This window comes from Trichosurus vulpecula, chromosome 6, assembly GCF_011100635.1.
Source record: "Trichosurus vulpecula isolate mTriVul1 chromosome 6, mTriVul1.pri, whole genome shotgun sequence".
Lineage (NCBI taxonomy): Eukaryota > Metazoa > Chordata > Mammalia > Diprotodontia > Phalangeridae > Trichosurus > Trichosurus vulpecula.
Genome location: NC_050578.1, coordinates 70,373,361 through 70,389,087, shown reverse-complemented (window position 1 = coordinate 70,389,087; position 15,727 = coordinate 70,373,361). Strand labels below are relative to the sequence as shown.

Here is a 15,727-nt window from a genome sequence, read left to right as displayed (position 1 = left end):
TTTATTTTATTTTCAGTTCTGAATTCCTCCTACCTCCCCCTTCCCTACCCATTTATAAGGCAAGAAAAACAAAACTCATACAAATATATATGGTCATGCAAAACAAATTCCCATATAAGCCATGTCCAAAAAAATGCTCTAGAGGTAGATAGAATGTTTCATTATATGCTTTAGATGTTTTTGAATATATGGATCCTTTTCCTCTTTCTTTGATCTATGGGAGTTAGACCTAGTAGTAGTATCTCTGGGTCAAACTTTTAATAGTTTCTTGTGGCACATTTCCAAATTGCCTTCCAGCATGGCTGGACCAGTTCACAGTTTCAGCAACAGTGCATCGATGTACCTATTTTCCCACACCCCCTTCAGCATTTCTTATATTCCTTTTTGTCTTTTTTTTTTTTTGGCAATCTGTGATATTCCAGAGTGATTTTAATGTGCATTTTTCTAATTATTAGTGATTTAGAGCATTTTTTTCATGTGACTATTGATAGCTTAGGTTTCTTCCTCTGAAAATTGCCTGTTTATATCCTTTGACTATTTATCAATTGGGGAATGGATGCCCTGATTTTCAAAAATGATAAGAAAGTGTAGGTTTCATACTGTACTCTCTCCTCATGAAAAGAGGCCTACGAGATTGACTTTATTGGCAAAATTCTAGAACATATTACGAATGAGTCAAATGAAAAAAGTACTAATTGTATGTTCCTGGAACTGTGGTAAGTGCTGAGTATATGAATACAAAAATGAAAAGGGGCTTTGCCCTCAAAGAGATTATTTTCTAATTGGGGAGACAATGCATATGGGAGAGTGATGGCAAGGGAGGAATATTTTGTTTTGGAAAGTTTTGGGGATACTGAAGGTAGCCGAAGAGGAAATAGAACAACACATCTAAAACTGGAAAGCAAACATAGAGATTTTTAAGGAATATATAGAAAAAGAAGCAAGGATCACAAAATGCCAAAATAACTTTTCCAAGAAAAGTCATGCCACCCAAATCTAGTTTATTTACTTTTTAAAGTTTCTGGACTGTTAATAGTTTGCTAGATTTTACCTACATTTAAGAAAAGCACCTGATAATGGTCTCATGTAATTTTTGTAGAAAACATGTTGAAATGTGGGCTAGAAGATAATATAATTAATTAGTTTTAGAACTTGTTCCATGACCAGATCCAAAGAATAGTTTTTAATGGTTTGATATGTCTCCTTTCCTCTCTCCTTCTGGATGTTCCCAGGAGAGTTTAATAATTTATATATTTTCTTTATTTAAAAAAAAACCCAGATGCTCATTTTATTTAATAATTCAATATTTTCTTTCAATTTTGTTAGGTTCTTTTTGTTAAGCTCTTGATTTTAAGAATTTCTATTTTGATATTTAGTTGGGGGTTTTCAATTTATTGCTTTTCTAGGTTTATTTAATTGCATTCCTCTTTTATTAATCTGTTTTTCCTTTCTTTTGTTTATGGAAGTATTTAGAAAGACACATTTTCTCCTCAAGACCGTTTCACCTACATCTCAAATGTTTTAGTATGTTGTCTCATTTGTTGTTATTTCTTTGATGAAATTATCCATTTTTTCCTGTGATTTGTTCTTTGACTAAAATCTTTAGAGTCAGGTTGTCTTCATTAAAATTAAAGCTCTCCAAAGATCCTTTTATTAATTATATTTTTACTGCATTATGATCAGTAAAGTATGCATTTGATTTTTTTTGCATTTATTAGATTTTTATCTTACATCATGTAGTCTATTTTTGCAAAGGTGCCATGCACAGCTAAGATATATGCATGTTCCTTTCTATTCTCATTCAGTATCCACAAAAGATTAATCATGTAACTTCTCTAAAATTCTCTTCAGGTCCTTAACTTTTTTCTTTTTTATAGTCTATCTAGTTCTGAAAGAATACATTCAGATCCCCAGCTATTATAATTTTCTATTTCTCCCTACATTTCAATTAACTTATCTTTTAAGTACTTAGGTACTATGAAATTCAGTGCATATATATTAAGTATTGATATTATTTTACTATGTTTAGCACCTTTCAGGATAATGTAGTTTTTCTGTTTGTCCCTTTTAATCATACCTACTTTTACTATTGCATTCTCTGAGGTCATGATTTCCTGAGGCTTAATAAATTATTTTCTAGCCAGTCAGAGTAATTGTATATGAATTGTATATGAAAAATACAATGAATTGTATTTTTGAAATGTATTTCTTGTAAACAACAAATTGTATTTTTTTTCTGCTTTTGTACTCTATCTTATGTTTGAGTTCATCCCTTTCACTTTGGTTATTATGACTATAAATTTTATTTTTCTACTCCTCATATCCTCTTATACTGTTTCTTCTATTAGCTGTGCACCACTATAGTTGAAGGTGGTGAAATGGAATGAACAAAAAACCTGGCAACTTTTTACTATTAAGAGAAGATCTTGGAATACAATATTCCAAGAGTCAAACAATATAGCCAAGAATAACTTATCCTTCAAAGCTGCATATAATCCTAAGGGGAGGAAAATAGGTTTTTAATGACATAGAGAGCTTTCAAGGACTTCTGATGAGAAGTCCAGAGCTGAGTAGGAGCTTTGAAGTACAAACACAAAAGTCCAGAGAAATCTAGAAGGGTAAATTTATTAGAGCAATTATAAGGAGTAGTATGATCATGTAGTACTAACATTCATTCTAATGATGGAAGAGTTGGAGAAACAAGTTCCCCTTCAGAATTAGTTTTCACAGGGTTTTAAGTCTGTTAAATAAGAAAAACAGAGGACTTTCTGGTCAGTTAGTTCTGTTCTGAGAGTTTTAAGAGGGGAAAGAGCAGGGAGGGTAACAGGAATAAGCTAGTGTAGAAGGGAAGAAGAAAGAGGCAGAACATGTTATTTCTCATAATTTGGGTACGTGCCAAAAAACATGAAGGAAGGGTTTGCAGGAGGGGGCAAGAGGATCAAATACACACAGTTTGGTGTAGAAATCTCAACAGGAAAACAAGAAAGGGCTAAGAAAGAGGAAAATACCAGGGATGAAATAGCCATAATCAAAATAAATTTCCTGATCCTAAAGGGAGACCAAAAGGGAAAAAAGCAAAGAGTTAAAATCTAAGGAAATGCCATCAGTTGGGGAGCAGCCCAATAAATTGTGATAAACCATTGTAATAAATGGAGAATTCTGCACAGTATGAACTGTCACAGAGTAAAATGTAATCAGTAGAGCTATTTATATAGACAACAATATTGTATAGAAAAATAAGTCAACGCCGTGACCGAATTATGTCTCTAGAGGATCCAGAACGATACATGTTACCTACCTCCTGACAGGAAGCTGATGGCCTCAAGGAGACATATATCCACTTAACTATGATTCTTTGCTATAAGTTTATTTTTTTCTTTTAGTTTTTAGTTAGAATAGGAGGAGAATAGGTTAATAATAATGATGCGAAGCAAAGGTCATTCACACACATACACACACACACACACTCACACATATATACATATCACAGAAAGGAGCAGAAGGAAGTTCAAAAGGAAGTACAAACAAGGACGACAGCAACATTTTTTAAAAGCATTAAGGAATATGAAATGGAGATTCATGATAGAAAGATGAATGACAGCCACATTTTAAGTGGGGCATGTGCCCCACATACGTCACATAGCTATCTCAAACTCTTGATGTCTAAGACAAAACTCATTAGCTTTCCAACAAAGCCTACTCCCTTTCCAGAGTTGTCTATTATCGTCAAGTGCACCACCATTCTTCCCAGTTTTATAATATCAGTATGATCCTGGATTGCACACTCATACCACATAGCCACTCAGTTGCCAAATTTTGTCATTTCTATCACCACAATATCTGCTTGGGGCAGCTAGGTGGCATGGTGGATAGAGTACCAGGCCTGAAGTCAGGAAGACTCATCTTTCCAAGTACAAATCTGACTTCAGATACTGACTAGCTGTGTGACCCTGGGTAAGTCATTTAACCCTGCTTGCCTCAGTTTCCTCATCTGTAAAATGAGCTAGAGAAGGAAATGGCAAACCACGCCAGCATCTTTGCCAAGAAAACCCCAAATGGGGTCATGAAGAGATGGACTCAGTTGAAAAACAACTCAACGACGACAACACAGTTTGGCTTCATTTGTGCCAGCTAAATACTATGACAAAAGAATTACAGAACACACCATCTCAGAGGTGGGTGGAGCTTCAGAAGCATCCTGGTCCAACTCACCACTGGACAGCAATTTCTTCTACAACATTCCTAACTACTGGCTATCCAGCCCCTACTTTAAGACTTCTGGCGAGGGGAAACTCTCCACCTCCTGAGGCAGTCTATTCCACCTTTGGACAGCTCTAATTATTAGGATCTTTATTATCACATTGAGCCAATTTCATGGTGAAGAAAAAACCATCTGAACGGCTACTGAACATGCCAAAGAAGAAACTTGCCCTCTTTCCTTCCTACCAGCTGTAAGGTACAGCGATGATTCTCTGAGCTCTAGAGAGCTCCCGAAGGCGATTATAGCTGAGTTCGTAGAATAGAAAAGAGACACCCCCCAACAAAGCAAAATCCCTCGGAACAAGATAATTCAAGTATTTAAGAGTATTCACTCAACATCTCTACTTCGACAGCCTCCATGCAGGTGTAAACAAAGAGTCATCTGAGGAACACCAACCTGCAGAGATGAACAGAGTTATATTGGGAATGCTTTGGAGACTATATCACTTCATCTGCTTCCAACCAGCTATGGCAGTGAGTAGTAGTAGGCATTAATTCTACCCAAATACATGAAGTTTATTTGTGATGTAAGAATGCTGACTTCTGTTTGGGAGACCAAGGATGCTTCAGTCAAATCATAGGAGGAAAGGAAGACAGAGAAGAAACTGGGGGGAAAGTGAATCAGTGTGTATGACTGCATGGAGTATGAAGAAAAGGATGTATTCAAGTCAGGCCCAGTCTGGTCATCCTAGAGGCTGCTAAGTATAGCAACTAGCCTGGTAAAGACTAACTCCCTCAGTGTGGGAGGAGGTTGAAGCAGCTCTGGGGGTATACCCACTAATGAAGTATGGAAAGTCATAAAGTGAGGGATGAGAGCATATAAAGAGAAAAACCACATATCGAGCACAATAAAAGTCAACGAAAACTCAGATCACATAGAAATAAACAGGAAGGATCCTAAATCTAGAAGGAAAGATCAATGCCACATCCTCAATGAGATTTCCAAGCTCTCTTAACAGAGATTACAAAATAAAGTGAAACCAAATAGAGGGAGAAAAGAAGAGAGCCCAAGACAAAACTGTGGGATGCCTACCATTAGTAGGTGTGACCTGGATAGAGTAAAGTAAGCTAAGAAGGAACAGTCAGGTAAGAAAAACCTAAACAGAGGAGAGTATCAAAGAGAGAAAAGTGATCACACATCAAAGGCTGCAGAGGTGAAGGATGAGAATTAAGAAAAGACTATTAGATTTGTCAATTCAGAGATTAATGGTAACTTTGGAGTGAGCAGTTTCAGTTGGATGATAAATTCAGGAATTAGACTGTAGAGTTAAAAGGAAATAAAGTGGAGGCTTCTCAAGAAGTTCAGCCATAAAAGGGAGGAAGGGTATGAGATTATAGTTATGGGATAGGATCACATGACGGATGAGAGTAGGGATGGATCAAGTGAAGGTTTTTTGAGGGTGGGAGACATAAGAGAATATTTTTAGGTAATAAGGAAAAAACCAGTAAACAGAGGGAGACTGAAGATAAGTGAGAGAATGGGGATAGTAGAAGGGCCAATCTGCTGGAGAAGACAGAATGAAATGGGATGCTTTGTGTACAGTGAGGGATTGGCCTTGGCAGAGAGAAAGGCTACCTTATCATGTGAGATAGAGATGAAGGGGAATGGACTGGCAGAAGGCATCTGGGTAATGTGAGATAAGAAGGAGGGAAGAAGAGGGAATTCTTGGTGAATGACTTCAATATTTTCATTAAAATATTAGGCCAGGTTTTCAGTTGAGAGAATGGGTAGAAGAGGAGCGTGGGAGGTTTGAGAAGAGCTGAAAAGGTTTTGAAGAGCCCCTGTGATAAGAGTAGTAGTGAGTTAATTAGGAAGGTATAGCAGGATTACCTTGCAGTAGTAAGGGCCCAGTGGGGGTTCTTTAACAAACATGTCTCTCTTTTTTCATAAGAGAAGTGTTGGAGTACAACTTTGAAATGAGTCACACATAAATACAGCCAGTGTGTTTGACGTATTACTGTACTTCTTTGTTACAAGGGAGAATTTTATTGGGGAGCGTGGGAGCTTCGGAGTGGGGGAGGACAGGAAAGAGAGTGTCATTGGGAAATGATGTAAGAAAGAAAAAATGTCTCAACAAACCTTTTTCTCATTTTTTTAAAGCTATAGATGTCTTCTTGTTACTATTTCTAACTTAAAACTGAACTATTAAACCTTTACTAGAGTTTCTTAGGAAGTGATAGTCACTGTTTACATGGAATTATAGTTTATACATTTCAGTTCAGTAACGTTTGAGCAATTTAAAACTTGGTTAAGCACTATATGATTTTCATAGAAGCAATTCTGTGTAAAATAACATTTAGTAATGGTAGAATAATAAGGCTGACTGGGACTCCACTGGGTAAGTTAGTCCACGCTGCTACACTCGTGTGCAATTGTCCCTAAGCTGCTCAAGACTCGAAGGTCGAGAATTCTTGGTTCTTCAAGTTGATTGGTGATTTGCATAACAGGTGTATGGAGCAAATGTGTACAAATGTACAATGCCTTAGCCACCATGGCCTTTGCTTAAATTACATGAAAATAAATGCAGACATATAGTGGTCTTTTATTACTGGTTAAGATTAGATTTATTAGCAGGAATTTCTCCATAGAAAGTTTTAATTAAACAGCTTTAGAAATCATGAACCATAGTGAATACCTTTTGATCCAGCAATACCACTACTAGGTCTGTATCCCAAAGAGATCATAAAAAAGGGAAAAGGACCCACATGTACAAAAATATTCATAGCAGCTCTTTTTGTGGTGGCAAAGAATTGGAAATTGAAGGGATGCCCATCATTTGGGGAATGGCTGAACAAACTGTGGCGTATGAATGTAACAGAATACTATTGTGCTATAAGAAATGATGAGCAGGTAGACTTCAGAAAAACCTGGAAAGTTTTACATGAACTGATGCTGAGTGAAATGAGCAGAACCAAGACAACACTGTATAGGGTAAAAGCAACGTTGTGTGATGGTAGATAGACTATGACAGACTTAGCTCTTTTCAGTGGTACAATGATCCAAGACAATTCCAAAAGACTCATGGTGAAAAATGCTATCCACATCCAGAGAAAGAACTATGGAGTCTGAATGCAGATCAAAGCTACTATTTTCACCTTTGTTTTTGTTTTTCTTTCTCATGATTTTTTTCTTCTGTTCTGATTCTTCTTTCACAACATGACTAATGTGGAAATGTGTTTAACACGATTGTATATATATAATCTATATCAGATTGCTTGCTGTCTTGGGGAGGAGGGAGGGGAGGGAAGGAGGGAGAAAATTTCGGAACTCAAAATCTTATAAAAAATGAATTTTGAAAATTATCTTTACATGTAATTGGAAAAATTAAACACTATTTACAAAAAACTAAAATAAAACAAGAAAAATTGAAAAAAAAACCTCATGGACCATAAATCTGCAGATGGATTATGCAGTGATGAGAATAGGAAGAAATGTATATCACAATAGGAAGTATCTATAATTCAGCAGGCAAAATAACATAAAAAGAGCCTGGGGAGTTGGGGCCAATATGATCATTCATGTTGGTTATGCTTTTAACGGTGCCCTTTGCCCTTCACTGTACTGTGGCTCTTTCCCTTTGGTTAAGCCACCAACTCCATGATTCCAATCCTGTTTCCTAAAGTAAATGTCCTATGAGAGACAGTTTAACATAGTAGATAGACTGCTAAGCTTGGATTCAGGAAAACCTAGGTTAAAAATCCCATATCTGAGATGTATTAGTTCTTATGCTCTAAATGTATATTGTAGAGAGAGTCCTAGTTTTTGATTCAAGAAAGAGGGAGACCAGTCAAGACGGTAAAATAGGAGGAAGTAATGTAGCCCAGCTCCCCAGACAATTATTCCAACAAAGATCTCAGACAAAAGTGCCAGAATGAGTAGTGATCAGAAACCTAAAGAGAAATCCACAGTAGTTCATCTTTCCAGTACAGGCTCACAAATTTGACCCATAGTTAAGGGACTAGGTCAGAGACTGTGGAACAAGGGTGGACTGGGATCTCCAAGCCAGATCCCAAGAGCAGAACAGAACTGCAATATTGTTGCTCCGATCCTGGAGAGGTGATGGGAAGCTTGGACTCAGTCCTACTGGATGTCTTTCCATCCCAGAGATAATCATGCTGGATAATTCCTCCACCAAGCCCACCCTTTTCTCCCATTGGCAACTTCTTCCTTTGGCCTCCATTTTGTGGAGGAGCCTAGGCCAATCAGCTTTTATTCCCCTCCCAGCCCTGTTCCTAATTTTCTAGACTTCAAAAATGTATGCCTACACCTGGTACCTTCAATCTCTTTCACCTTGTTTTCAGCTCCTTGTTATACTGTCTTCCCCAACTAGAATGTAAATTCCTCCAGGACATGGACTGTCTTTAGTTTTGCTTGTTTTGTGTATCCTTATAGCAGGTGCTTAAGAAATGCTTGTTTCCTTCCTTTTTTCCAGAGAAGGAACCTCAAACTCCTCCCCTGCCAACTACTTTCCCATCTCACCCTCACTCCCTACCCCACCACACCCACCAAAAAAACCAAAAACCCAGAGGCACATCAGAACAGCAGATAGAATGGGGTGGAACCATATAAGGCCATGATAGTTCCACTAGAAGTACCCAGAACTGGCCCTAAAACAAAGTCCCAATCTGGAAATAAATAAAAAAGATAAAGCTTTATTGTAATGTCAGGGATACCCAAGATGAAAACTCAAAAGAGAATAATAACTCCAAACTATAAACAAAATCTCATTCAAAAAAATACAGCTCGGTCTCAAGATCAATTAGAATTCCCAGATGAAATAAAGAAGAGTTTAAGTTTAAAATGTTGTCATTAATGAAATGAGAGCCTAGAGTTTAGAATTGGAAGATTAATGAATGCTGTGGAAGAGAATCTTGGAAAGAGAATTAACAGATTAGCAAAAGAGGTACAAACAATTTAATTTCTACATTGTCATTTATTGTCATCTGGAGTTAATTTAAAAATTTTATGTATTTATGTGGGAGTTGTACTCAAAAATATCCAATAATTTTGGTTGTTGCTTTGCACCTGCCAGTGGCTTACCCTCACTGCTACCTCCACCTCCACCACTCCCCTTCACACACATACACACACACACACACACACACACACACACACACACCCATTCCGTCCCCTGCCAGATAAGCATAGCTCATAGTTTGGGGAAAATTTTGTGAAATCCTGCTTTGGAATCACCGTGGAAAACTTACCCAAGTAACAGATTCCATAGAAATTAGAATGGACCAATCATAAATTCATGACTTCATGAAAAAATAAGAAATAGTACACCATGTTACAAAAGATTGAAAAAATGGAAGAAAAATATGTTATCTCAGATGAAATAATTGCCTGGAAAACAAATCAAAGAGAGATAAGTTAGGAATCACTGAACTATAAAAACTATGAAAAAAAGAGTCTGGATATCATACTTTTTCTGTTTGTTTTTTTCTTCTGAATCTTCTAGAATTTGATAGGTCATTTTTAAAGGGGAAAAAACGGAAAAGTATCTCATCATTTTCCCTTTTTGTTTGTTAAATAGGACATTCCATCCATCTGAGGATCATGGAGAGGAAAGGCTTCCCAGAGAGTCCCCAACAAGGCCAAGGGTGGTATGCTACCCCCAAGTGTGGGTGGCTGAGAAAACAGGGAGGATTTACCAAGACTTGGCACACATGCTGGTTTGTGCTCAAGGGAGACCATCTCTACTACTTCAAGGATAAAGATGAAGCAAGACCATTGGTAAGTAAAAAGGGAAAAATATAAAAGAGCTGGACCCCAGAACTTTGTCATCGGCCCTTTTTACTTTTTGCTTTGTATTTTTTTATTATATATTTTAATATTACATCATCAGCTCCCCTAGGTTCAATGATCATTTCTATGCAAATGATTCTAGGATCTCTAGAACCAGCTCCATTCTCTTTTCTGAGCTCTGATCCCACATCACCAACTGTCTCTTAGAACCTTCTATCTTGCAGGAATCTCGAACTCAACAGGACCAAAACAGAAATTGTTATCTTTTCCCCCAAACCCTCCTTTTTACACACTTGCCCATCACTGGCAAGGCCATCAGTGTATTTTCAGGTCTTCAGGTTCAGATCCTCAGTGTCATCTGTGACTGCCCACTCTCCCTCATCCTACATACCCAATCCATGGCCAAATCATTTTGTGTCTGTCTCACATCTCTCATACATATCCCATTCTTTCCACTCACACACTAATCAAATTAGTATTGGCTTTCATCATGTCTTCCCTGAATTACTGCAATACCTAAATAACATCCTTGCTTAGAGCATTTTCCCTGCTAGCCGCTCTTCCACATAAGCCATCAAAGTGATTTTCCTAAAGCACCGTTTGGACCATGCTACCCCCTGATTCAATAAACTCCAGCAGGAACCCATTACCTCTAAGTAACAAATGAACTCTTCTGCTTAGCATTTAAACTTCTCCACAACCTCATCCTTTCCTATCTTTCTGGCCTTATTACTTTAAGGTACTGTACACTTTAGTCAACCATACAGGCTTACTTGAGGGGCCATCGCCAGTCATCTTGACTCTTGTCTTGCCACTGGACTCCAATGACTCTGGAGGATAGAGTGAGGCTGATGGCTTTGCATGGCCCTGCCTCACTTAAATCCAATTCACTTGCAAATCAAGACATCCCCCTTCCAGTGTCATTGTTCCTCTTTGAGAAACACAGGAACAACAGCAACAACTGGTTTACTTGTCATTACTCATGCAGAACAAAGAAATCTCCATCTCCATCTCTGTTCCCCATGACTATCTTCTCCTCTTAAAATCCCTGGCTTTTTTCAAGACTCAGATAAAATGCTCAATTCTACAGCAGCTCTTACCTTGTTCCACTAATGGCTGATGCCTCAGTCTTGAAGGTTACCGTATCTAATGTGTATGTATATGTATGTGTGTATATACACATATATATGCAGGTGTATATATGCACACACATATGTGCATATATGTCTGTGTTTGTGTGTATATATGATAGATAGATAGATAGATAGATGTATACACAAACTTATGTACATTCTTCCTCCCTGTTACAATGTAAGCTACTCAAGGACAAGGGTCTAATTTTAACTTTTCTTTGTATCCCCTGTACTTAGCACAGTACCCAGCACATAGTAAGATTACTGATTGACTTCAGACACTAGCTCTTGATCTGGAGCCAGTCACTTAACTTCTCTTTGCCCCAGTTTCCTCATCTGTAAAACAGGGATAATATTAGCACCTACCTTCCGGGGTTATTGTGAGGATCAAGTTATAAGAATGCTTAGTATGGCACCTTGCATGTAGTAGGCACCATATAAATCCTGTCAGTGATGAAGTTGATGATGATGAAAAAGCCAGAGAAGAGCAAGGGCACATAGATATATGTTAGAAACTGAAAGTATGATTATCCCTTCCATCTCAGGTGAGGGAGGGAATTAGGGGCATGGTGCCCACAATCTGGAAAATCCACATAAAATTTTTTTGGCCCTCCCTTTCATACCAGAGAAGAAGTCTGACTTTTTTCTTTTTCTTTGATGGGGTATTTGCAGTACCTTACTGTAGAATTTGGGTTGATATTATATAATACCATACATATATTTTATGCGTTTCTGAGTTTCTAAACTTTTTCTGCATCCTCTGCTGGCCTTCATGTGTCATCTGTGGCTTCCACAAAGCTCCCCCAAAATTCCTATTTAATTGCTTTATGCCAAGCCACGATATATTGAAACCACAATGGGGAAAGTCACGATGTAGGAGGGATAACTGTAATACGGTCCAATTTGAATGGGGAAAAGTTTCAGTTCATTCTTGTTTTTGTTGGTGCCCAGCACAGTTATTGCTATTTGTTCAGCTTCAGATAATGAACATAACAAAATATTGAAGGAGCCTCGTGGCAAATTCCACTTGTGTAATTTTAATTTTTCTTAGTTGCAGCAGGATGTTGAGTGTATCAGGCAAGTTTACTTAATAAGCGTTTAGGGGCATTCACTAAAGACAGAACTTCAATAATGTAATAAATCAACTTTTAATAAAGTTGGTTGCTTTTGTTTCAACTTGAAAAACTGTATGTAGCGCCTCACCCATGATTCTTGATACAGGTGGTTGATGGTGCACAGAGTGCCCGAGGGGTCAGATTTTTAAACCAGTGTTTATACACCTGCATGTGAGTCATGAATCATGCCTGTATCAAGTTTCAACATACATTTACTGAAATTTGACTTTGTACATACAACTTAATTAATTTCTACATTTTTATTTATTGTCATCTGGAGTTAATTTGCTGTCAGTCTCAGTTTTGTTGACTGAACTTTAGCTCATAGTTTGGAAAAAACTTTTTGTAACCTTACATTGGACTCACTATGCAAATGAAATGCTTCCTCAGAATCCATCAGCACTGACATTGTGGAATTGAAAAATATGGTACTTTGATCTGGGAGGGAAAAAAAAAAAGCAGAAAGGGGGGAGTGAGGAGGTAAAGTTCAAGTTTGTGTCGTATCCTCCATCTTGGTGCCATGTGAGGAAATGCTGGGTGCCAAGGCCTTTTGACCACCTCCCCTCCTCCATTACTTACAGAAAGATAATGATTGATGAGAATGTTTCCTATGCCAATAAAGTCAATGATTGGTGAGACAGTCCCCTTTGGCCCCTCAGGGATGTTCACCTTCTTTCCTGCTACAAGAGGGGAAAGATTCTGCTCCGTCTCAGTCCTCCACTATCTGTTTTTCTCTCTTTGCCGTGAACAGAAAGGACTCTAAGTAGAAAGGCCATTTTCTGTTCCTGGTCAGAGGTTCTTTGGGCTGGCTGTTCTTGTATCTAATGCCAGCCTGGATGAGGATGTTTCTCTAAAGTCAACTGTCTTTTTCATAAAGGAGCAGTTAATGATGAAAAGAGCACAAGAAGTGTTTTTGCATAAAGAAAGAGATCCACATTGATTTTTAAATGATATGCGATGTTGTCATTGTTATGGCTAAACATTTTGATGCCTAATAAGAGTAAAAATAAGAATTTTGTTTTATCATAAACAGCTATGTGTACAAACAGTTCCTCAGATGGGATTTTGAATAGTTTTTCAAGAAATTAGAACTGTGGTATAGATCTGAGGACCCAGGACTTGTCAACCATGTGGCATGGTGACCCTTTTGTGTAGGAGTAATTTAATGTCATAGAGAAGCAAAGAAAAATATTAAAAACTAGAGAAATATGAATGTAAAGAAATTCAGTTCCAAGGGCAGTAAGGAGGCACACTACCTTGCTGGAGAGGTCAAAGCCAAGGCATAATGAGTACCTCTTAGACTTTGCATACGTGTCTCATGACTAAAGAGAATAAAACTAAGAAAATGAGAAATATAAACATTTGGAGACTGAGGTATGATTGAAAAAGGACTTTATAATCAAAAGAAACTCTTGCTCTTAGTCTAATCATTGCCCTAATCAGTTCCAGAGAAGAATCATTCCTGAGCTAATGAAGCTTCTTCCTTTAGAATCTAGTTAGGCCTTCATTAAGAACGCAGCAAGAAGATTTTGATGTGGTACATTGTTTCCTCAAAATTGATAATTAAAGAAAGATTCATATTTTTTTCTGATTTGGATTAGACCAAAGACTTTAGAGCAGGAAATTGAAATCCCACTTTCTTGATATTTGTAAATGTCAAGCATAGTATGCTTTCACAAAGTTAAGAACATTTGAAAATGGAATTATAAGAAGGGTAAACAATTGAAACATGGAAAATATTCGTATTTTTATAAGAAATCATTTTCTCTGTCATCAACAGAGGAACCACCATTTTTGGACTATAACATCATTGTTCTCTCTCTCTCTTTTTTTTGATGGAGTAGAGGCATCATTAAAGAAAACAAAGCCAGGAAGATTGGCTGGACTAAACCAAGAATACATAGAGGGCATATGTACTGGGGGATGGAACACAATTTTGAGAAAAGGGAAGGTTCATTTCTCAAGATACCTGAAAGATTTTTATATCTATTTTTTCCATCAGTTACAGCGGAGCTTCTACACTTGTACTATGCCATCATAATCCTAAAGGTACCATATGGGGAAATAGAAATGGCAATAAAGAAAGCAAAGACAAAAGGAGCAGTTAGTCTACACTAAGAATACATAATCTTCTGTATTACGGGCAATACAATTTTGAAGGATCAATTCCCAAAATATCTGAAATAATGAAGGCCACAAAATGCTTGAAAAAAATTACAGATCTTATTTTTTATTTCAAAAGTGATCAAGAAAATATCAGTAACTACTGATCCACATGCCTACTTTCTGATAAATGCAATTTAAAGAATGAGAATTAGCTATATAACATATAGAAGGTGTGCTTAATGAAAACATGAGAAGGAAACAGGTAAGCTTTTACCAAAGATAGTCCAAAGGAGAGTATAACTTTACAACTAGACAACTGACCAAAACAAATGCATAAAACACATTATTCCACTGAACATATTTTTGTTACCTTAAAAAAAATTGACTCAAAAACTTGTGGAACTGAGTGTTGTAAACTAAAAATTTAAAAAAAAATTTAAAATTTGGTTCAGAAACATACACTGACTCTTTAAAGGCTATTATTCAAGCAGAGTCTTCAATACTTATATTAAAAATATATAGGATTTCTTGAGAATTGTTAAAATTACTCTGTTACATATATAACTTTCTGATGGTTGATATTAAGTGAAATATTAAATGGGGAGACAAATACCCATCAAAGATATTTTCCACTCTTATGGAGGCTAATGAATATTTGTTGTCCATAATACCTGTGGTCTAGACTCTAGACAACATCTATGTAGCTACATGTAAATCTGTTAATATAGCTTAGACAGATAAGGGAGAGCCACAGTAAACTCGACTCAAACCAAACAGGACGAGAAGAGTAGTCTCCCTTTGGGAAGATTTGCCTTTGAGAAATTTTACAGTGCCTTGAATGACCTTCACTGTCTCCCTGAAACAAAGGCCCATGTATTTACCATCTTATTCTTTGGGTGATGTTGTATAGATGCAAATCATGGAATTCCAAAGTCTCCAAAGAATTAAAGTTGTTAGTCACCCAAAGGGCAATGGAGGGGTGGATGGTGGGCGTAAGTATGCTGCAGCTTATTGTTACCAAAGAATTGTACTTCAGAATCACCAAAAATATCATCAAAGTGATGTAAAAAAGAGGCAGTTAGAGTGAACTTAGGTAGGAAAAAAAATTACATTTTTTGTTTCAATATAATTGGATTCTTTTCCATCCTTTGTATATTTTACACATTTTAAAACCTTTATCTGAAATGGGGTTTTACTAGAATCCCAAAGGGCCCATAACACAAAAAGGTTAATAACACCTGACCTAGAGGAAGACTGGCACTTTGGGTGGATCCCCTGTGGAAGGGAAGGAATAAGTAAATACTTGTTTACTGCCATGCACCGTGCTAAGTGCTTTGCAAATCTTAGGTTACTTTATCCTCATA

At 37.1% G+C, this 15,727-nt stretch overlaps 1 protein-coding gene across 1 annotated transcript in view; it reads left to right on the top strand.

Annotated features, from left to right (window-relative positions):
- Positions 1-15,727, top strand: part of ARHGAP24 (Rho GTPase activating protein 24) — a 109,994-nt gene that overhangs the window by 3,050 nt on the left and 91,217 nt on the right. Inside the window, exon 2 of the mRNA XM_036762421.1 lies at positions 9,798-9,997. Coding sequence (XP_036618316.1) covers positions 9,821-9,997 — 177 coding nt within the window. The 5' untranslated portion in view covers positions 9,798-9,820. The remainder of the gene's footprint in view (positions 1-9,797; positions 9,998-15,727) is intronic.